General features: G+C 36.5%; 1 protein-coding gene across 1 annotated transcript in view; it reads right to left on the bottom strand.

Moving 5' to 3' along the window:
- Positions 1 to 24,857, bottom strand: part of PCCA (propionyl-CoA carboxylase subunit alpha) — a 422,256-nt gene that overhangs the window by 223,432 nt on the left and 173,967 nt on the right. The window contains 2 exon segments of the mRNA XM_030313554.1: positions 3,695 to 3,769; positions 5,137 to 5,280. Of these exon segments, the coding sequence (XP_030169414.1) occupies positions 3,695 to 3,769; positions 5,137 to 5,280 (219 nt within the window).

Raw genomic sequence — 24,857 nt, 5'->3', positions numbered from 1 at the left:
CAAAATACTTAAGACTGTCAAGCATGTCCTAGGGGTCTTGAAGATAGAGGAATTTAATCGAAGCTGCCAGAACAGCAGGACTTTGATGCCCAACATCATAAAGGGGTGGGAAGAGAAGAGCGGAAGCTCACATAGCTCTTCACCTGTGGGAAGAAGCCTTCCTAATAAACAGCAGCTCATCTGTCTGCAGCAAGGCAGAAAAGGTCAACACAGCGGCTGTTAGGCCCTTTAATATTTTAATTTAGGCAATTATCAAGGGACCACATGTAGAACCTCTTGTCTAGGATATCCACATGAGGGTATGATGATGGCTTTATTATACAGTGACATCAAAAGATAAAGCATAGTTTCAATCTTTAAAACAATCACACTACTATTATTCTCTTCGTAAGGTTTTAGAAGGTAACACTATAACAAACTCAGAGTGCTTTTATCTCTGCATTTGCAAACACGAAAGTATGGTTATTTGTATTTACATTCACATTCATATATGAAAATCTCAATTTTAAATGACAGTCACTCAGCACACTTAAAAATATCCTGGCTTTCTATTTTCTGAAAACATACTTCAGTGCTATGAATACACAGTGTTGATAAAAACTAGAAAAGAATTAATGGGGCAGCTGTGAAAGCAATAAATCATAATCTACCCTCTCCCCACATTTACAGAGCCCCCAAATGGCAGCTGGCATCCAACTTACATAGCAGAAAAGAGCCTTCTGAACTTGCATTTTCTTAATTTTAGTAGCAAAAGTTAAAGAGCTCATTTTCACCATGTATTATTTAAAACCAGAGCACGCTTGCTAAAGCTGTGTTTCCAATTGAGATTGGTGAAAATTCTAAGATCTTTGGCTTTAAATATATCCTCCTATTTGCTATGTAAACTGCTACAAACCTAGCGCAGAACTTTAATGTTCAACCCACTGGTAAAATAACATAGACAATAAAGATTATTTGTTACACTCTTCTCTGGTTCATAATTTAAAATTTTAGTCACTTTGAACAACACCATCCTGAAAGTTAAGTTACCTAGGGGCTCTTAGATATAACTATTTCATTTACTAAAATTATGATCACAGAAGGTATGTCATTTTAATTTAAAAATACATAGGGTAAAATCAAGAGGTATTATACATAATCAACACACATCTCTAATCAAACACATGTCTCATTAGCAAATCAACATTTCCAATTTAAAACTGTAACAAAGCATGAAGACTCTGACTTATAATTTCCTGCTTATGTAGTTTTCAAATAATCATCAGCTTTTTTTATTTCTAACAATGAATTCAAAGTCAAATTAAGTTGCTATTCCCCGATGGAAACAAAGGCTACACACAAAAACATATATATATCTTAGCTTTTGCACACAAAGCTTTAAGAATAAGTCAAATGGAATTGTAACCAAATTTCTGAGAACAAAATTACAGAAACTACCAAATTTATAAAATGTGGTGATCAAAGACACACACAAAAAATCTTCATCAAAGCCAGAATGAGTAAACTGTAGGCTTAAAAAAGCAAGTGAAAACTACAAACTGTAAGTTAACGTTCAAGTATGTATTCCTGTGACCAAAAAAAAAAAGGGGTAATAACCAAAAAGTTTCCTAAATTAAAACCAACTGATCTAGTTAAAGAGGCAAGGAGGAAACACCAACACCCAGGCACCTGTGTATTGAGGGTCTCAAGCCATTGCTCAGAAAACATCTAGCGTAATTTAAATGTCTTTCTTCTGTATCAACGGTGGACCGTGTGAAACTACCAGCCGTCTCCCACCCTTCATGCTCCATTCACCTCTCCCCCTCAGTCCAACTCCCAGCCCGCCATGTCTACCTGACAAGTGACAGCCCAATCTGATTAAATGCTTCCAAGGGAGGGGACTCGTGGGCCTCCATGACAGGCCAAAAGTGATCACCATGGAGATACATAATTACAGCTGTCAACGCATCTACTGTCCTGCTGACATCAATTTGATTGCTCCCAGCAATAATGATAGACAAAGCTTGGTGTGCACTCTCCCGCACCCAATCACTTTATCTATTCCTTGGTCCATTTAGCTGACATGCAACATTCACACAAGCAAATAACAGCAGTAAGCAGAACATTTAAGGCATTTTAATTGTTTTTTCTTTCTATGGATGGCTCACAACCGCAAATGTTATTACATAAAACTCCTGCTGCAGCATTAATTGAAGAAAGATTTGGTGGGACAAAGACTGTAGGGGGTATAGTTTGTCCATTATCACTTGTACTTTCAACAGGTCTCACGTTTGAAAATTGCAAATTGCAAAAACTTGCGAGGGCAAAATGTTTGACATCCTGTTAGCTATTACAACATGGTGAAAACTTCTAACAACTAAAGTAATCATTATGAATTCTTATTTAATACTTTTTTGTTTGATTAAAAAAATGTTTAGATATGTCCCTATGATACTGGTTTTCTCATCTGCTATTTAACGTCACATAATGCCTGTTAAATCTTTACAATTTTTTTTCTGCCTTCAGGCTTTGAACACAGCATGGAGTCTCCCAGCCTAGAAAGGGTCAAGTCTCTTCAGAACGCATATGGGCAAAAACAATTTAAAAAGTGAAATAAATCATATATCCAATAACATCTTCGAATTTAGAATCCTTCCTGTAATCTTTCACCATCTTCATGTCAGTAATCAGACTGAATAATCATATTCACAGATGGTACCGCCTTGTCATCCACTAGTTAACATAATGGTATGTGTGTGTGTGTGTGTGTGTGTGTATATATGTGTGTGTGTGTGTATATATATATACACACACACATATATATACACACACACATATATATATATACACACACACACACACACACACACACATTACCTTGATTAAGAAAAAGGGCATGCCCTTGTTCTTTATATGCAACAAAAACTATTTAAAGAACACTTATTAAATATAGAAGAACTATGAATTAAGTGGACAGTGATCACTTTTCTTTAACTGGTAGAAATATGTACTTCTTAAAGTACGTGACACTTAATAGAATGAGGCACACTTTGTTTTCCTTAATCCATTTCAATTAAGAGGCTGAATTTCGTGACATCTGACTATACAGGGAAGCTAGGTTAGATTTATTAAAAATATTAAAGTAATACAGAAAAGTCATTTCCCATTCTTAGGATCCTGTGATCTTTTTCATTACCATTTTCAAAAGAATTGGGAACATTGTGGGGCGCCTGGGTGGCGCAGTCGGTTAAGCATCCGACTTCAGCCAGGTCACGATCTCGCGGTCCGGGAGTTCGAGCCCCGCGTCAGGCTCTGGGCTGATGGCTCAGAGCCTGGAGCCTGTTTCCAATTCTGTGTCTCCCTCTCTCTCTGCCCCTCCCCCATTCATGCTCAGTCTCTCTCTGTCCCAAAAATAAATAAACGTTGAAAAAAAAAATTAAAAAAAAAAAAAAAAAAAAAAGAATTGGGAACATTGTAAACTATCATTTATTCAGAAGTCAGATGTCTCTAGACTTCCCTGTGAAGGGAATTCTGACTTCCTTACACATCACCAAGTACAAAATATTTTTTTTAAAAATAACAAAAACTGTGATTTATCCACAAATTTCACTTGTCCTTCTATTTACACCCTTTGGTGTTGACATGCTTTAACATAAAAGTATGACATAAATCAAGATTTTAACCCCTCACTTGGCATTGCAGCTTAATGACTTACACCAGGTAGATGTATTGGTTCTTGGTACTGAGACAATCTCCCAACGGACGGTAAACCAAAAGACTTGTAGGGGTCCTGAAAGTTCAAAGGAAAGGAAGCACAGTCTTTGAAATATAAATCAGCAAAGTAAGGTTAAATATTTATACAATGAAGAAGCATTTATGGATCTATTTTCAACACACAGTATTTACCAAATCACGATTTCCTAAGATCACTGTCTTATACTCACTCTAGATTACTTAGAGAAGTATTTAAAAATTAAACTGAAATGTAAGCAGAATTGAGCCTGACCTTAGTCATACTTTATTGAAATTGGTAAAATTCCAACATTTTATAAATTGTCTTCAAATGCCTTGGGCAAAAATAAAATAACCTAGGCGTTACATCAAAACATCCCCAAGTTCAGAACAGCAACTGTAGTGCACTAAAGATAACTGTTTTTCTTGCTCTCAAAACAGTTCACATACGGCAAAATTGGAGAATTTTGGTTCTTCAAGTAAAGACCTGAAAAAAAACTTTGCATGTGCTATTATTAGATATGTGCCCCACTTGTAAATATCTTAGATCATCAGAATAAAAATTAAATGAGTTCAGTGTCATAAGAATACCATTTAAAATATGATAAAAAGCAAGAATAATAACCCGGGCAAGTATATTCTCAAGATCCTTGAAAAACATTTCAAAACAACTTCAAGTATTCTTAAACACAGGTACCATTAATTAATTTTTTTTAAAGGACTTTGAATTCTAAAAGCAAAAGATAGTATTAAATGCTTCCTTGAATTGTTTCACTCATTGAAAAAAGCATTTTCAGATGTTGATTGCTTTATTATCTGATTAATATAGTTATAAGATAATACAAAAGTTTTGGACTGAAAGCTTAGGAGTAAATTCCATAATCAAAATTATGAATGAAAGCTTTGCAATTTAAATTTCAATCACTACTTTCATGTAATCATAAGGTTTATCAGAAAATAAACTTGCAAAAAAAAATTAAGTTAATATTAACAATTAATGTGTATGCAGGGTAGGCTCTTAAAAACAAAAAGCAAAAGACAGACAACAACAGAGAAATAAATGATTCTGTTCGTTTCAAATGTGATCTGAAAACAAACAAAATAAAAACCCTGGTCCATGCAAACATACTGAATATTTAACAAAAGCAAGAATATTTAACGAATGCTTTGTTGCCCCTTAAACTGATTGGTGGCTATCTTGCCCGTGCACAGAAATACACAGAACTTAAACAAACTCAGTCTTTTAAAACTATTTTGCATTGCGTCAAAACTGCCCCTTCTTTTGCCTGGTTTGATTCTCTATTACATAAGCAAACACATCACATGGGTCATGAAGCCCTAACTTGCTCTTGCAAGTTTAGTTTTCCCTGGTCCCATGTCTCGGGACACAACCACCATGCTTCCTGTGAACATCATTCATTTTACCTCAGCATACACCCGACATTCAACTGCCCAGCCGTTGATGGGAATATCAGCTTGTTTGTGCCTGAGAGGGTAACCCTTGGCAACACGGATCATTTCTTGGACTAGGTCCAGGCCAGTAATGCATTCTGTGACAGGATGCTCCACCTGCAAGGCCAATATCTGCCAGTCAATAGGTGCAGGAAAAGGGGAATAAACAGAATAGGCAAGAACAATTTCAGCAGTTCCTGGACAAAATGGGGTAAATTATACATAACATGTCATCATTTTTAACTAAAAAACCAGGAGAATAAAATTAAACAAGCACAATCTAATACAAAGCATGATTTAAAAAAAGAAAAAAACCCAATGCCTAAAAAGTATTTGTAAACTATCTGTATTACTTGTCTCAGTTTTTAATTAGATGTCGTCCAGCAATGCTTCCCACTTTCAATTCTGAAACTAATTCTTATCTGAAAATTACATATTTAGCTGCAATCCTCGGTATGGCTGGTAATCAACTATTCTGCTACACTTAGCATGGCATCCACAGAGGCAGCTTATGATTTTCCAAAGCACTAAGCTAGCCTGGTCTCACTCACTCTCATGCTTTCACTAACCTGTCCTGACAAGCAACCAGATTAGCGTACTCTTACATCAATGCAGTGTAGCAGAAAGGAGCAGATGGATCCTGCAGGTTGTTTTCCCTTCAGACTTACATGGGGAGTGCTTAGCATGCACAATAGCAAAACTGAGCCAGTGAAATCACTCTGCTTTCTCAGCAAATTGCCGATAACTACTTTGGATGATGCTGTCATGGGGATCCCTGGCCTTCCACACTCACACATGGGATACACATGTACAAAAACATGCACTGACATAGAAGGATGCTAACAGGGATACACATCATTATGAATTTGCTTGATTGCTCGCAAGTTCCTAAATTTAACGAAGCTACAAAAAAGCCACTTATGGCACTGATAAGGAGCAAATGATAGGTCTCTCATCAAAAACCTTGAAGAAGTTTTAAAAATTTAAAACTTTAGCCACATCTGTTACTTTAAATACCAATTTCTTTTCTCATAAAAACTAAAGCATGTTCCAAATGTACCTCTTAATAGTTTCTTTATCATGACATGTCCAATTTCATAAACTCTGACACGGGAAAAGGTCAATGAACAAATGAATTGTCTTCCCATCTTCAACTACACTAATTGAAGGACAGGACTTAGTCATTATAATAATCTCGAAGCTTATCATAAGCAGACAATGCCATGGTCTTAAAAAAAAAAAAAAAAAGCTTTGTAAAAATAAACAGATGGCATCCATAATTAGCTCTGTGTGTGTTATGAGTTTGTTTACAGTTTCAACAACATTTTAAGACATTTTGACATAATTTTAATGACAAATCATCACTAAAATAAGCATCTACCCTTTGCAAAATGAACGTGACACTAAATAAAGATCTTATTAGATAGTTCAAAAATTAAATTTTTCAAAGCAAATTATGGTTTTTTGAGAAACAAGATTCTATATGATAAATATAACAAGAAAGGAACAGTGTAAAGCCCCTCTATCACTGCTAGAAACAAATCTGAATGGGAAGGCATCTTATCACTCTATTCAAAGTGAGCCTACTATGTGCCAAGGGCTTTATGTCAATACTATTCATACACCTCCATAGGTGAGAAAACAATTTTAAAAGTGAATGACTTAATTTCTTCCTCTGGCTAGTGCCCAGAAAATATACTAGGCAAATCAATATATATTGAATGAATAAGTGAGCAGCAAATCCAGAGACACATCTACAGCAAATGGTAGAGGCAGCACTGGCATTCAGGTCACTCCAGAGATGGTATGACGTTCCTATTCTCCTCATATAAAAATGCATATAAAAACATGTAGTAAACTGGGGCGCTTGGCTGGCTCAGTCAGGGAGCATATGATTCTTAATCTCAGGGTCGTGAGTTCAAGCCCCACATTGGGTGTAGAGATTACTTAAAAAAAAAAACTTAAAAAAATGTAGTAAACATAAAGCTGCATAATTAGGTGCTGTTCTCTTCTATAAAACACAGTATTATTAAAGTTTAAAGACCCAAATTCATTATAAGGCTCTGTTTACCTTAGAAGATTTTCTGTAACTGTCTAAGAGAAAAGTATGTAAGACCCATATTAAACGAAATCCAAAAGTGGACCCACTTGACACTAACTTAGAATTATAGAACAGAAACAACACATTTTTCAATCTCAGTGAGCTACAATCATATCAAAATAAATAATTAAGTAGGTAACTAGAATAACAACTAGCTGCTAAAGGCAAATCATTACGTGCAGAACTTAAAAAACGTACCCACTTAGGTTCAAGTATTGTTAAAGAAATATTCCTAAATACATTTGAATATAACTCTGAAGTTATTCAACTGGATGTGTGAAACATTTCCGTTAGAGCCTGCCTTAGTATCACCAGGAATCTTGTAGGCATAACATTGCTTAAATAACCATGTATAGCCCCATTTCTGAGAACTTGGAAACAGGTTCCCCTCTGCAAGTCAAACTCCATACTTAAGAGATCAGAACAGAGATATACAAAGAGACAAAACAGTTCCCAGGCCAAAATATAATTCAATAGAAGTTTTAAAATATGTTTTAAAAGGGGGGAAAAAAGGGCAGGGAGCGAGGATCAATGGAAAGTGAAGGCAGCTAACTGGAATGAAAGGTTATTCAAAGAGAGACTCAAAGACTGGTGTCTGGTAGGCCAACAATTTTGTCTTGTCCCACCAGAAGAAAAATCTACATAAGTTTAATGCCGATAAACATATATTCAGAGGACTATTATGTGGAAGGGGGAAAAAAACCCACAAGGTTTCTATGTCACTTCTATTCAGAAAACAGTGATTTCACCTAAGTTAAATATGTTCTTCTTCTTTTTTTTTTTTAAGACTCCTCAGACTCATTAATCTGTCAATATGCTTTGGGATTCTCAAGAGGAGGGTATTATACAGCACTTATTCACCCACACACCTGCTTTTGGACGATATCCCATGGGTTGAGAAGTCCATGGAACACACTTTTAGAAACCATGCCTTAAATATTCAAAATACAAAAATGAATTCCCTTATTGTGACAAAAAAATTTTCGAGAACCTGGCTTCACACATAATTTTTCTACCCAGTAGAAAGGGTGCTAGTTCCAAGAAGTATATGAATAAGGATACACTAAATAGTATGATTCTGCATTTGAAGATTAATACACTGACATTCTAGTATATAAATCTCATGGTTTAGTCAACAAAAGACCTAAACTACCCCCACCACAAAAAAATTACACATTAGTAAAAAAAAAAAAAAAAAAAAAAAGCCCAAAACAAGTCAGAATTTCTGAATCCTTGAAGACAAATTTGTGATTGGGATTAGTGAGAGAATGTGCACTCTGCAGGGTCTGTTAGTAGCTGATAAATCAGTTTGTACTGGCAATGCCCCTATCTCTCCATGAATGTTTTGTTCAAATAGGTGCAAACAGCTACAATCATGAAATGTCATACTATGGAACACACAATCGTGCTAGAGTGAGTCTATATAGTTCTATATGCCTACACCAGATGATTGCAAACATCCAGCTTTTTATAAATCCATTTGCTATTTTCATTTAGTTTTGTCTTCTTGATCACCAGCAAGCTGTCACTAATATCCGTGTTTGTGTATAGACCTCTTGCCACTCTGTTTTCAAATGTATTTGTTCCTTTAAATGTATTTCCCCCCAAAAAATAAATAACTGAGCTTATCAAATCCAACAGTGAGATAAATCTGATTTTGCTTCACCTCTGAGTTCTTAATGCATCAAACTTAAACACTAACGAACTTAGAAAAACAAGTCTTTCCAGCATTGGGTCTGCCATCGCAATCTTTAACCTCATTTCTCATTAAATACAAACAGTGAAGTATCTAAAACTAGTGAGTGAAAGTATCATGAAACATTTCCAGTACTGAAGTAACTCCCAATAAAATACCTTACTGATGACGAAGGGAAAAGTAGTAACTCTACAGTAAAGAAATGTAAGAGACATCAGTTAACCAAGTCAACCTCAGCAGTAACGGGATAAACAGACCTCGCAGGTCTCCTACGTGGTGGTCAGAGGAGGACAGTACATTTTCTGTATACTTGACAAGATACAGAGCCTCAATATAATCATCAGAAAGCAGACAGATGCAACATGAGGGATGTCTATAAAATAAGAGCCTGTGCTCATGAAAAAAGGTAAAGATCATAGTTGAAAAAAAAAAAAGACTAACAAACTGTTCTAGATGGAGAAAAAGAGGTATGACAAGTAAATGTAATGTAGGGTCCAGAAAATGGGTTTCTTTTACCCTCAAAGACTTTAGTGGAACAACCAGTAAAATCTGAATATGATCCGTACATTAGATGATAAATAATATGTAAATGTTAATATCCCGATTTTTAAATGGCACTGTGGTAATGTAAAATAATTTTCTTGGGGTGCCTGGATGGTATCTGACTCTTGACTTTGGCTCAGGTCATGATCCCAGGGTCATGGGATCAAGTGCAGCATTGAGCTCTGAGCTGAGCATGGAGCCTGTTTAAGATTCTCTTTCTCCTTTTTCTTTCTCTCTCTCTCCTTCCCTCCCTCCGCCCCCGCCCATTCCACCCCATCATCAAAAGGCTGATTATGAGGTAGAAAAAGAAAGAACTAAAGCACTAAAGAAAGAAAGAATAAATCATACAATAAGGAGAAAGAAAAGAACAGAAATGGTGACGAACAAGTAAGAAAGATAAGAAAGACAGAAAGAAAGAAAAAGAAAGAAGAAAAAGAAAGAAAGAAGAAAAGACAGAAAGAAAAGAAAGAAGAAAGAAAGATCTTCTTCTTGTTTTTAGGAAATACAGACATATTTAGAAGAAAAGGGATACCAGGCCTGCAATTTACCCTTAAATGTTCCAGGCAAAGAAGACATAGAGAGACATAAAGCAAATGTAAATGTTAGTGAAAGGTGTTCAGAACATCTTTGTGACATTTTGCAATTTTTCTGTACAGAAAGAATTTCACATAAAATTAATACAAATTAAAGCAACATCACTAAAGTTTGTTTTATATAATAAAATATTATTAAAATAAAGATATCTGACTTGATCAACATTTTATCTTCAATCAAACATAAAGATATCTTGGGTGGCTCAGTTTGTTAAGCATCCAACTCTTGATCTCAGCTCAGGTCATGATCTCACAGTTTGTGGGTTCAAGCTCCGCATCGGGCTCTGTGCTGGCAGAGCAGAGCCTGCTTGGGATTCATTCATTCATTCATTCATTCATTCTCTCTCTCTCTCTCTGCCCCTCCCCTGCTTGTGTTCTCTCTCAAATAAATAAACATTAAAATAATAATAAAGATATCTGCCTTAGTCAACATTTTCTCTTTAATCAAAATCCACCGTGTTAAATAATCAATAGTAGATAATTTGTTCAATAGGTTTTCTCTGACTTAAACTTTTAAATATTTTGTGTTATTTGCCTAACAATTCCTAAGATTTAAAGAATAGGTAATGAAGTAACAGGCAAGTTTTCCTCAAGAAGAGCAAAATACAGGCAATTCTAATTATACACTTAAGTTAACCTCAAATGAAAATTAACACTGAGGGAAGTTCAAAAGAGAAAAAAGTCACAGAAAGTATAGAGAAGTCAGAACAAAGAAGTATGTGTTAACTTGGCCATGAGAGAGAAGGAGGGTTATGAAAAGTATTCAAAATTCCTTAAATGAAGAAGTATTTGGTTGTAATTGTCAACTGGTAAATGGTGGTCCAACTGCCTAGTCAAGGCAGAAGGTGTCCCCAAAGATGACCCAACCAACATACCTAACATGTAATAGCACTGAAATTTACAAAATCCCACCATATGCATGAACCTGTTCCTTAATACTCCACTCTCATTTTATATAGAAGGCATATGAGTTACAAAGAAGAGGTATTTGGTGAGTGAACATTAAGAGTATCTAATAATCAGGGGTGCCTGGGTGACTCAGTCAGTTAAGTGTCTGACTTCAGCTCAGGCCATGATCTCACAATCTTGTGAGCTCGAGTCTGGTGTCGGGCTCTGTGCTGACAGCTCAGAGCCTGGAGCCTGCTTCAGATTCAGCCTGTGTCTGTCTGTCTGTCTGTCTGTCTGTCTGTCTCTCTCTCTCTCTCTCTCTCTCCCTCCCTCTCTCTCCCTCTCTCTCTCTGCCCTTCCCCTGATCATGCGCTCTCTCTCAGGAAAAAACAAATAAAAAATAAAAATAAAATTTTAATTAAAAAAAGAATAATATTCAAATAATGTTTTTTGTAATTTTGCAAAATTAACGTGATTTTACGAAACATCTTTATTAAATGCATCAAGTCTTGGGGCACCTGGGTGGCTCAGTCAGTTAAGCACCTGACAGGCTCAGGTCATGATCTTGCAGTTCATGGGTTCTGGCCTTGCATCGGGCTCTGTGCAGGCTCTGTCTCCAGCTCTCTCTGTCCCTCCCCTGCTCACAGACTGTCTCTCTCTCTCTCTAATATAAACATTAAAAAAAGAAAAAAGAAAAAGAAAAAATAAATAAATACATCAAATCTAACCCAACAAATGTTACAAGACTTGGTTTGGGAACGCTCTCTTTGGTAAGCAGAACCTGTTTGATTCAACTCAACAGAGTAGTTTAGGTAACTACCTGTTGAATTATGAGGAAATTGCCCTGTTATATAAAACTGAGTTTCATAATGGTATTTGGCATAACAGATCCCTGTTCGGTTTGTTGTTATTCCAGCCTGAAAGTATAACAGATGCCATTATTTTTGGTTGTGCTCTTTCGGTTCAGAGAGCTTCTTTGTCCAGAACAGAACCTAGCATACATCTATTAAAATTCTGATGCTCTACCTTCTGAGAATACAGGATTTCAAAATAAAGATCTAAAGTTATTATATTTTGATCCACAGCACTCAAAGATAAAAAGCACATTGGGAAATGGGCCCCAACATAGGATTCCTGTAAACTCACCTTGAAAATAATGGCTATATTCAAGTGTGGCAGTAAAAACTGAAGAGATTCTATTATAGAGCTTCCCCGAGCTTCCCAACACAAATAGCTAGATGAAGAAAGGATAACGGCTTTATGTTATGGGCTGAACTGTGTCCCCCCTCTTCCCCCATTTCATATGTTTAAGCCCTAACCCCTAGTACCTCAGAATATGACTGTATCTGGAGACAGGGTCTTCAAAGAGGCAATTAACTTAAAATGAGGTCATTAGGGTGGGCCCTAATCCCACATGACTAATGTCCTTAAAAGAAGAGATTAGGGGGGCGCCTGGGTGAGTCAGTGGGTTAAGTGTCCGACTTCAGCTCAGGTCATGATCTTGCTGTCTGTGGGTTCAAGCCCCACGTCGGGCTCTGTGCTGACAGCTCAGAGCCTGGAGCCTGCTTCAGATTCTGTGTCTCCCTCACTCTCTGCCCCTCCCATGCTTGCGCTCTGTCTCTGTCTCTCAACAATAAACATTAAAAAAATTTTTTTTAATGTTCTTTTTTTGAAAAAAAGAAGAAGAAGAAATTAGGACACGAACATACAGCACAGAAGACAGACCATGTGAAGACACAGAGACAAGACGGCCATCTGCAGGCCACAGAGAGAGGCCACCAGAAGAAACCAACACTGTGAACATCTTCATTTTAGACTTCTAGCCAGAACTATGAGAAAATAAATTTCTGCTGGTTATGCTAAGTGAAATAAGTCAGGCAGAGAAAGACAGATACCATATGTTTTCACTCATATGTGGATCCTGAGAAACTTAACAGAAGACCAGGGGGTAGGGGAAGGGGGAAAAAAAAGTTACAGAGAGGGAAGGAGGCAAACCATAAGACACTCTTAAATACTGAGAACAAACTGAGGGTTGATGGGGGTGGGGGAGAGGGGAAGTGGGTGATGGGCATTGAGGAGGGCACCTGTTGGGATAAGCACTGGGTGTTGTATGGTGTTGTCAAAACCAATTTGACAATAAATTATACATTAAAAAAAAAATTTCTTCTGGTTAGGCCACTCTGTCTGTGGCACGTTGTTACAGCAGCTCTAGGAAACTAACACAGGAACAAATTTGAAAAATTAAAATCTAGGTAAGAGTCCAGAACTCAAAGACACCAAAATAGTCTTTCAATAGTAGACACCACAGTATGCTTTCAAACAAAAACCTAAGTGAAGGTATCTGACCTATTCACATCTGAGTAATAGAAACTTCTTTCCTTCAACTTTCTAATAAGACTCAATAAATATAAAGGGAAAATATAGCATAGCCTACACTGTATTCTCAGTTTCATATGAGACTGGCTTCAAATATTCCAGAACACTCCAGTTCTGGCTTACTCTAAGCCAGTCTGTGAACCTTGGCCTACTTTAAAAATAATCAAAAAGGTCAACTTCTGCCCATATCTAAAATGTCCCTTCTGGCAAAAAGGTAATTTTACAAATTAGTCACAAATCCATTTTCCATATTAATTTATCCTAATTGCATCGATTATTCTTTCAATCAACACTCTAACTTCAAAGAAGACCGAACTCTTTTAGTATGGACAATCCTGAATATTTTTAAAATCCAAAACTGCTCTGAAATTAGAATATGGTATTTGTCAGTTATAGTCAATTCTTAGAAATCAGAATTTGGATTGCAATAATTCTTAATTTTTAAATAAGTGAAATAACAAAGAGGAAAAATCAATTTAGAGTTTCTAAAATCCTTCTGCAATATAAAGATACCACATGGTGCAGAATTATCTGATGGGAGGTGGGGGTGTCTCGTCTCCATAGAATCTCATCAATTCCACTTCACTTTCTCTTCCATCCCATTGTGAAAGTAGATTCTGATTTCACTGTGGCAATCACATATGAGGAACTGACTAAAATCTAACAAAAGTGGGAGAATTCAGCTCTCTTTTCTTAAGGATATGGAATGGTCAGCCAGCTGACCACACCTGGGCGTTCACTACTGTAAGATATTATTCCTTTCTACTTGACAGTGTTCCAGTTCTTATAATCTTTGTAGACTACATAAAGGCTGTTTTCCCAAAGAACTAAAATCTATAAACAACCTACACTTGGAAATTAGCAATTATACACACACACGAATTTGCAAAGGTATATTCAGGGTCCTAACATTAATCTTCTAGCAAAAAGGTCTAAGCAAAAATAACGTATGAATGTAACAAACACTTTTACGCATCAGCTTCATTTTTAGATTTCCAAGCCTTCTTCTAGTCTCCTAGTCTCTTGCACAAATATCCTTATGATAAAAAGATACCTTTCAAAGTGGTTTATTGCAAGTATATTTGTTCATTTGCAACAATGTTTCTGCAGTTAACAGACAAAAGAATAATTTAAAAAGTTATTAATTTGTGGCTCAGTTGCCATTTGAAAAAAATGACTACTGACAAGCTTTCCTAATAATGACAATAGTAATAGTAAACACGTTAACCACATTTAACAAACATAGCATGCAGAATATCATGGTGAAATTCTCAGGAAGAAGGAGTGTTTAGTCCAAATCAGGCACTTTTCTGAGCATTTTAAATGCATTAACTCATTTAATGCCCACAATCCTATACAGCACATGCTACAGTTACTGTCCCTTTATAGACGCAGGTAATGAAGCATAATAAAGTTAAGGAACTTCCTCATAGTCCTACAACCAGGAAGGAGTAGAGCTAGGATTTACTTGCGCTAATCAGAATAGAGGATGTTTGCAATTAATGAAAACAATGAATAAAGGACTTGCCCATTAGTCAGCTATAGCTGTTATGAACCATTTTAGGGTCTAGAACCTCACTAAATTTCTCTCTAGAAAAGCATGTATCCAATTTCAGAGGGTCCACAGATTCCTCCAAAGCTGCTTAACGACATCCAGGTAACCCTGGTTAAATATTTCTGCTTTGGAAGATGGCCAAACCAGCACCGCTCCACTCCAAATCCCATGGTCTCTATTTCCCCCAGAGTCAGTGAGCAGTTCAGGATACTGCAAACAGTGATGAAGAGCAGGTGGCTGTGGTCTCCCGTGGGCTGGGGGACACCTGGAGGCCAGCTTCAGAGATCCCCAGGAAAAGATATGAAAGAAGAGGTCAGGGAGACAGCTTGGCCTGCAGAGATCTATACTGCCAGAAAACACAGTTGCTAAAGGCTCCAGGAGAGTCCCTGATCACTCGGCTAACAAGTCTGAGTAGTGAATGAATATTAGCTGGATTCTCCTGGAGACGAAGAGAACACGAAGAGATATATGCTCTTCCTGACCTCAGGAGTAGATAAGGCTGTGTCTTCAACCACTCGAAGGACTGCTGCCACTCTGAATATTACAACAAACAGAACTCAGTACTGAACCCAAAATCAACTACAGTAAAGCCACGGGAGGCAGCTTACCCATCAGGGACAGGCCAATCATTCAGAATAATGACTATAGACACCTAGTGAAACAGAGCAGCTGAGGAACAGGAGGAAAAAAAAAAAAAAGCAATGGGGCATTTAGAAACTTCAAGGGTAGTAACACATGCACACATACCCCCATGCTCAAGGGGAATTTCTGGGATAAAATAACACAATTTCCCAACTATGCAACTTAGTTGAATACTTTAAGGAAAAGATGTAGCCATTAGAACTTGAATTAGAAGCCTGGAAGAGCAACATAAATATCAAATAACAGAACACAAGAGCACCTGTTTGGCTCAGTCAGTTAAGTGTCCAACTTTGGCTCAGGTAATAATCTCATGGCTCGTGAGTTCGAGCCCCACGTTGGGCTCTGTGCTGACAGCTCAGAGCCTGGAGCCTGCTTCAGATTCTGTGTCTCCCTCTGTCTCTCTGCCCCTTCCCTTCTCACACTGTCTCCCTCAAAAATAAATGTTAAAAAAAATTTTTTTTAATTAAACCCTTTAAACAAGACAAAGATATGATATAATGATACAAGGTACACAATGCAAGTAAAATGTCATAAACATATACCTACCATACATAGATATAGATATATAGATAAATATGCAAAGTAAACATTGCTTAAAATGCAAGGACAACTTGCTGTAAAATGAATATAGATGTACACTGAAGTAGTAACAGATGAAATTACATAATGTCTGAGATTTTTGTTAAAATACTCCAACTAAAAGGGACAAAAGCAAGGCTTATATAAAACAATATGAGCAAAGTAAACACAAAGCTAGGTTACAGATTCACGGGACTTTACCATACCACTCTTGCTCTTCTTAGGACTTCTGTATGTTTGACAATTACCATGCATAAAAGAGACAGAAAAACTGACACATGGAGGAAGAAAAAGAAGGAAGGGATGGGGGCGGGTGGGGAAGGAAAGAAATAAGAAAGAGGGAAAGAGCCAAGGGAAGAAATGCAAGAAGGTCCTGAATGCAAGAATTTTTAGAGCAGTGAAACTACTCTGCATGACACTGTAATGGTGGATACATGTCATCAAATATGTGTCAAAACCCACTGAATGTACAACACCAAGAATGAACCCTAATGTAAATTACTGGTTAATAACAATGTGTCAACACTGGTTCATCGATTGTAACAAATATACCACACTAATACAAAACATTAATAATAGGGGGAACTAAGGCTGGATGGGTAAAAGGGTATATAGGAACTCTTTGTACTTCCTACTCATCTTTCTGTAAACCTAAAACTTCTCTAAAAGATAAAATATATTTTTATTTATTTACTTACTTATTTTTGAGAGAGAAGGTGAGGGAGGGGCAGAAAAAGAGGGAGAGCAAGAATCCCTAGCAGGCTCAAGGCTGTCAGCATGGAAACCAATACAGGGCTCAATCCCATAAACCGTGAAGGTCATGACCTGAGCCAAACACTTAACCAACTGAGCCACCCAGGCATCCCTATTTTTTTTAATTATGATGAGAAATTCTATGTATCTCTTTCTAAATCAAATAGATCCAATAAAAAAAAAAAAGAACTCGGGCACCTGAGTGGCTCAGTTGGTTAAGCATCCAACTTCAGCTCGGGTCATGATCTCATGGTTCATGAGTTTGAGCTCCACATCAGGCTCTGCGCTGAGAGATTGTCTCCCTTTCTCTCTGCCTCTCCCCTGCTCATGCTCTCTCACACACACACAAAATAAATAAATACACTTAAAAAGTAGTTAAAAAAATCTAGAAGAACATGAATAAATCATTAACCTTCAATAATCTTGATTATGAATAGATCATATTACCTCATAAAGTATGGACAGTCTACCACAAAAGGAATTAGAAAGTTGTTTAAAGACCTACCACTGAGAAAGATACCAATACAAATGGATTCACATCTGAGTTTTAATATTTAAGGAACACATAATGCCTATTACCTATACAATATTCTCACAGTTTCAAAAAATACATATAATATTAAGTCTGGTAAAGACAGTATTTTAAAAAGTAAAAATTCAAAATCATTATAATTAGCTCACAAAATCCAGTAAAACACCAAAAGGAAAATCATTATGTCTAATTAAAATTTATTATAGGAATATAAAGCAAAAGTATCAAAAGAATTCACAACGCTAATAAAAGATAAAAGCTATTTTTCCTTATTAGTAGTAATTGGTAGACAACTAACAGTTTTGGCCACAACTAGAGACAAAGGTAAGATCTTGCAAATTTCTAGAGGGAGAATTTTTTTTTTTAATTTTTTAAATATTTATTTTTGAAGGAGAGAGAGACAGAGTGTGAGCAGGGGAGGGGCAAAGAGAGTGGGAAACACAGAATCTGAAGTAGGCTCCAGCCTCTAAGTTGTCAGCACAGAGCCTGATGCGGGGCTCGAACCCATGAGCTGTGACATCATGGCCTGAGCTAAAGTCAGACACTTAACTGACTAATCCACCCAGGCGCCCCAAGAGGGAGAAAAATTTTTAAACAAATGGTCAAGAATCAGAATACATCTCAATATCAAAAGTCGAAACTAAAAGAAAGCCGAAAAAGGTCTTCAAGACGCTAACAGAAAGTTAATTCTAATCCAGAATTCTATACTCAAAATTCTAGAAAAAAACACAGGAGAAAGTCTTTGTGACCTCAGGTTAGACAAAGAATGCTCAGGTACGATACCAAAAGCACAATCCATAAATGAGGAAAAAATAGTAAACTGGGCTTTAATGGGTAAAAAACTTATGTTTCAAAAGACACCATTAAGAAAATAGAAAGACAAGCCACAAACTGGGAGAAAATACCTAGAAATTGCATATCTGTATCAAGAATGTATAAAGAATTCTTACAGGGGCAGCTGGCTGGCTCAGTTAGTGGAGTGTGCAACTCTTGATCTCAAGGTTGTGAGTTTGAGCCCCACGTTGGGTGTAGAGATAACTTAAATAAAATCTTTAAAAAAAATAATAATTCCACAGCTCAGTAATAATAAGATAAACCAATTTAAAATTAGGCAAAGGATATGATTAGACACTTTAACTAAAGGAGATAACATGACTGACCAATAAGCACCCAGAGATTTGATATCACTAAGCATTAGGGAATAGCAAATTAAACCCCAAAGAGATAGCATTTTGTATCCACTAGAATGGCTATCATGAAAAAGACAATTAAAAAGTACCTATTCAGAAGGATATGGAAATGTAGAGAAACTGAAACTCTTACACATTATTTATGGAAATGTAAAATGGTGCAGCCACTTTACAGCTGTTTAGACAGCTGGACAGTTTGATAATTTACCACACAACAAACAATTCCATTCTATGTATCTACCCAAGAGTAATTAAATAATTTGTCCAAACTCTTATACCTCAATCATCATAGCAGCATTATTCACAACAGCCAAAAAGTGGGCGCAATTAAAATATCCACAAACTTATAAGTAGGGAAGTAAAATATAGGATATCCACACAATGGAATACTATTCAGCAATTAAAACAGACTACTGAAACACACTACACCATAAATAAACCTCAAAAACATGCTAAGACGTCAGACACAAAAGACCATATATTGTTTGATCTCACGTATACAAAGTGTCCAGAAATATAAAATATGGAAACTACAGAAACAAAGTAAATTAACTGTTGTCTGGGAGTGGGGATGTAAAAAGGAATGACTACAGGGGTACCTGGCTAGCTCAGTCATTACAGTATCCAACTCTTGATCTTGGGGTTGTGAATCTGAGCCCCACATTGGGTGTGGAGATTACTTTAAAAAAATAAAATCTTTTAAAAAAGAAACGAAATGGCTTCAAATGTGCACAGGTAACTTTATGGGGTGATAGAAATGTTCTATAGAATGATTCTGATGTTAGTAGCACAACTCTGTATATTTATTTAAATTTTATTGACTTGTCTTAGTCCATTTGGGACGCTGTAACAGAATAACATGGACTGGGTGGCTTATAAAAAACAGAAATTTATTTTTCACAGTTCTGAGGTTGGGAAGTCCAAGATCAAGGTGCCAGCCAATGCAATGTCTGATGAGAGTCACTTTCCAATTCATACATGGGAGTCTTCTTTCTCACTCTGTCCTCACATGACAGAAGGGAGAAGGTTGCTCTCTAGGGTCTCTTTTACGAGGTCACAAATTCCATTAGTGAGGCCTCCACCCTCGTAACCTAATCACCTCCCAAAAGCCTCACCTCCAAATACCATCACCTTGGGAGTTATGTTTTAACATACGAATTTTGGAGGGATACAAACATTCACTCTACTGAGTTTGTATACTTAAAATGGATGAATGTTATGATATGCACATTACACCACAATAAAAACTACTGGGTTTTTTCCCCACAATAAGTTAATACAGAGTCATCTGCACTCATGCAAATTCTCATATAATTTAGGTCCTGTGCACTAGTTCTTAGGAAGCTACCTTTTAAAGACGTGTTCCAGGAAAAAAGGGAATAAACGAATGTTTACGACAAAAATCCAAGAGAAAAGAGATCCAAAAAAGGGAAGTGTAAGGAATCTTCAGGACAAAGTAGGGAAATCTCAGCTAAAAAGTCAAAATGCAAATGTAGAAGGCAACCACTCCAGACTACAGTAAGTCAAAAGGAAACAACTATTTCTACCAAAAAGTAAAACTGACAGAAAACTCAACGTGCTTGCAAATACTTAAACATGGGACAAGTTTTTGGATAAATAAGTGATAGGCACACAGAAAACTAAGCAAACAAAGACAATTTTTAACAGTAAGGAAAAACTGGTGCAGGAAAGTGAAAGTAATCTTAGGTGACAACAGGACTGCTGTGAATAGTGTTCACACTGTGGTCATAATAAAATCCCAAACACTGAGCTAACCCAAATCATGACATAGTAGACTAGAAAGATGGGAAATGTGCATTTGTGCAGAGGGGGTGGACAAAGTGAGATGCTGACAGAAGAAAATGGAAAATCAAGAAAGTCCTGTGTACATGTAGTGATTAAAAAGATATAAAAAATATTAAAAGAATCAGCTAAATTAATTCAAATTGGTCAGAGCCATCAATACGAGGCTCCCTTGTGAGGGAGGGGCAATAACTGTCCCTAAACAAAAGCAAAGGACAAGCAAGAGCTTTCCTCCTGCTCTTCTTTCCCTAGCAGCACTGGCTGTTCCCTCCCTACAGCTGTAGTTCCCCACACAGATCAGTTTAAAGAGCCTTCTCTCTTCCAAGTGATTTCTCATCTCTCCTTTCTCTATTTCCTTTTCCTCTTTCTTTCTTCCTTTCTTTCTTTCTGTTTTCTTAGTGAATTTTGGTAGTTAAAAAGTCCAGTAACATGCTAATTCAGCGATCTCAAACCCCAGAATTTTATACCCAGGTGAAAGGAAATTTTTCAGTTATAAAGACAACCTTACCACCCATCTAAGAACTCAAAAAATACACCATGGATACCTCTCAAAAATAAGTTCTTTTAAAAGAAAGAAAAAGAAGAACATATAACCATAAGATGAATCAAAATGAAGAACTGATTAACCATGAGGCTATGGAAAGATGCTGCTGGTGACCATAAAAACAAGTTAAAATACAAAAAGGGAAGACACTAGGAGAGTTCTGCTACAGAAATGTTACAGTAATATAAAACTAATAATAAAAATAGCAAAAATGAAGAGTTAGGGGGAAAAGACAGCAGAATTAAATATAAATATGCCAATTTCCATTCATTTTTGTAAAAGGGAAACAATATATTCTTTCAAATTAAAGTATGAAGAAATATGATGACAAAAACATAAATGGTTTTAATAACCATTTTTCTTATTAAGAACATCTTTTAAGGACTTAATATCTCTGGAAAATTAGAAACATTTATCTAATAGTTCAGCAATTTCATCATTTTAATCTTTTTCTTTGGTTAAATATAAACGAAATAAGCGAATTCTAAAACATCATATAAAAAAATAAGAGTAATGAGAAAGGAACAGTCCTGCTGGATATTGTGTTATAACACAGAGATACAACATCCCAAACAGTGTGGTACTAGCACATGATTAAACAGAAAGGTTAAAAAAGAAAACAGATCTACACACATATGAGAATTCATGATAAAATTAAGGTAACTTCCGGGGCGCCTGGGTGGCGCAGTCGGTTAAGCGTCCGACTTCAGCCAGGTCACGATCTCGCGGTCCAGGAGTTCGAGCCCCGCGTCGGGCTCTGGGCTGATGGCTCAGAGCCTGGAGCCTGTTTCCGGTTCTGTGTCTCCCTCTCTCTCTGCCCCTCCCCCATTCATGCTCTGTCTCTCTCTGTCCCAAAAATAAATAAACGTTGAAAAAAAAAATTTAAAAAAAAAAATAAATAAATAAAATTAAGGTAACTTCCAATTACTACATTAAAGAAAAATTATTCCAAGATGGTTGTGACAATCAGGTAGCCATTTTTTAAACAGATAAAATCAAATTCCAGATGAAGTGAAAACTTCACCAGGAAAGATGAAGTACTAAAAGAAAACATGTAAGAAAAATATTTAATTTATGATGAGTAGGAAAAGCCTAAGTATGTTGTAACACCAAAAATAAGAGATTTAAAATGCAAGTGTAAGACTTAAAACAAAAAATATCTACATAGGAAGAAAAAACAATATACCAAGTCAAAGAGGCAAGAGGTGAAGAAGGAAAAATAACAAATCACACCTGTTTTGTTTTGTTTTAATCCACATTTATTTGGTAATCTTGCCAAGAAACAAATGGTTTGTAGATGGGAGAAGAAACCAATTATTTACTCATAGAACATGTTAGCACTATTCCCCACATCTCAATTCCATATAAGGCAATGTGATAAAGGCCTTATTTCCCTACGCATGCAGAAGAGTAAGAAGCACAGGAGAGGAACCCCAAAACTATTAAACTCAGGGCTTATGTAAGAGTTGCTGCCATATCTGCCCTTCCTTGACCCTGAGGAGAGCGAGCCAACCTGGCTCTAATGTACACCTATCTTTCTGAGGGAAGGGGAAATTCAAATGGCTCTGAGGAAAAATAAGACTCTCTCCAGTTCTGTCTTAAAGTCACTATCCTTCAATCTAGGCACGAACGGTCTTTCTTTGACTAGAAAGCCCTCACTCTAGGGGAGCTCCTGGGTGGCTCAGTCGGTTGAGCGTCTGACTCGGTTTTGGCTCAGGTCACGATCTTACAGTTTGTGGGTTTGAGCCCCGCATTCGGCTCTGTGCTGACAGTGAGGAGCCTACTTGGGATTCTCTCTCTCCCCCTCTCTATGCCTCTCTAACAAAATAAATAAGTAAACTTAAAAAAAAAAAAAAAAAAGGCAAGCCCTCACTCTATAGAAAGGTGAAAAATATTCACAGAGCATTGCTTCCTCTTAATATCACAAATGCCGGGGCGCCTGGGTGGCTCAGTCGGTTGAGCGGCCAACCTCGGCTCAGGTCATGATCTCGCAGTCCGTGAGTTCGAGCCCCGTGTCAGGCTCTGTGCTGACAGCTCAGAGCCTGGAGCCTGTTTCAGATTCTGTGTCTCCCTCTCTCTCTCACCCTCCCCCGTTCATGCTCTGTCTCTCTGTGTCTCAAAAAAGATAAAATAAAACATTAAAAAAAAAATTTTTTTTAAATATCACAAATGCCTATTGCCTAAAAAAAATAAAGGACACCTACAATAACAAAAGGCTAAGGATCTAATAGTCAATTCAAAGAAAAGGGAATGTGAATCAGTCTATGAAGAAAAATTCAACCTCACTCATAAGAAGGAAAATGAAAATGAGATGCTATTTTTCACTATTAGACAAAGGCAGAAAGTCAAAGATCCTTTTGGTCAGGGAATAAAGAAATAAGCTCTCCTATAAAAGACACCAATAATACTTAATTAAATTACTAAAGCTCACATTTCCCCAGCAATTCTACTTCCACATGTGCAAAATGATGATGTACAGGATCATTCATAATCGCAATATTTGTGATAGCAAAATCCTGGAAAAACTGCCAACAGGAAACTGGTGAAATTCTAGGACTGTACAGCTACAACTAAATGTTAAAAATCATAAAAAAAGAAGATAATGCTTTAAGTTAGATATGGAACACTACCAAAGATGCATTGTTAAGTAAAACAAAGGATGCCTCCAGAGGAAAATAAAATGGTTGAGATAAAAATGTGGTATGGAGAGTTATTTTTCCAATGTATACTCTTTTGAACCATTTGGAATTTTTTTAAACCAAATATTGCCAATTCTTAGTTTTATCATTAAGATACGAAACTAAAACTATTCAAGCAGAATTACATACAATTTCGTTAATTAAAATGGCATTTTAACAAAATCACCTTTTTCGGTCTTCCGTAAGGAGAGAAGGAAACATCTATACAGGTATGTGTGTGTGAGTAGATGTATATGTGAGCTTCTACTACAGGAAATGAGGCATTTCAAGCAAAAGGAATGACATGATAAAGGTACACAGAGGTCACACTGAATAGCACACTTGGGAAAGAAAGGACTCTCTCCTAACTAGTATATCAAGAATAACAGTGGCAGGAAAGAGCACTCTGAGGGAAGGTGGAGGATACAGAAAAAAGGAACCGTAACGGGGAAGCATTTGAATTTTTTCATTAAGCAACAGAAAACTAATGACTGTGAAAACAATCAAACATATACAAGGACAGCATAGATAATTCTGACATACAAATTCTGACCAGACTGAGAACAAAGCCAGTCAACTGAACCAAGCATTCATGCACCAAAACTGGTGACTTTCTCAGTGTCGCACCTCTTTAAGGAGAAACTGTATCTGTATTTCAAATTTCGCTCCCCCCCAAAATAAATAAATAAATAAATAAATAAATAAATAAATAAATAAATCAATCAAGCAATGTGATGCTACTCACATTTCTGTTAACCAGAAAAAAGCGTGTTAAGTTCTGAAGCTGGAAAAAGTGATAGCCCAATCAAGATATTTCAAGGAAGAAAACAAAACAAACAAAAAAAAAGAACACAGAAAATTATAGCCCTCCAGGCTCAAAATGAAACACTAATTAGAGATAACATGTATCTTAGAAGATAAAGAATTTGGTGAATGTGCCTTAAGTACTATAATTTAAGGTTAGTAAAGAAATTTGAAAGAGAAAATCTATTACAAGAACATTTGAATTGTTTAAATATCAGAAAGAAGTCTCTGAAATATGTAAGAATGGCTTTCTGAATACGATGAAATTCAAGGTTCTTTTTTCATGTTCCCATTCAGTTACAGCTTCCACCAAGAAATATCCCAACACACATGCTTCTAGAAAATCAAAATTAATTTGTCTGATAACTGATAGGATTACAGTCACTGGAAGTCAACACACATAAAAAAATAATAATA

Source organism: Lynx canadensis, chromosome A1, assembly GCF_007474595.2.
Source record: "Lynx canadensis isolate LIC74 chromosome A1, mLynCan4.pri.v2, whole genome shotgun sequence".
Classification (NCBI taxonomy): Eukaryota; Metazoa; Chordata; class Mammalia; order Carnivora; family Felidae; genus Lynx; species Lynx canadensis.
The sequence above is the reverse complement of the archived record's forward strand: the minus strand, read 5'-3'. Positions and strand labels throughout refer to the sequence as shown.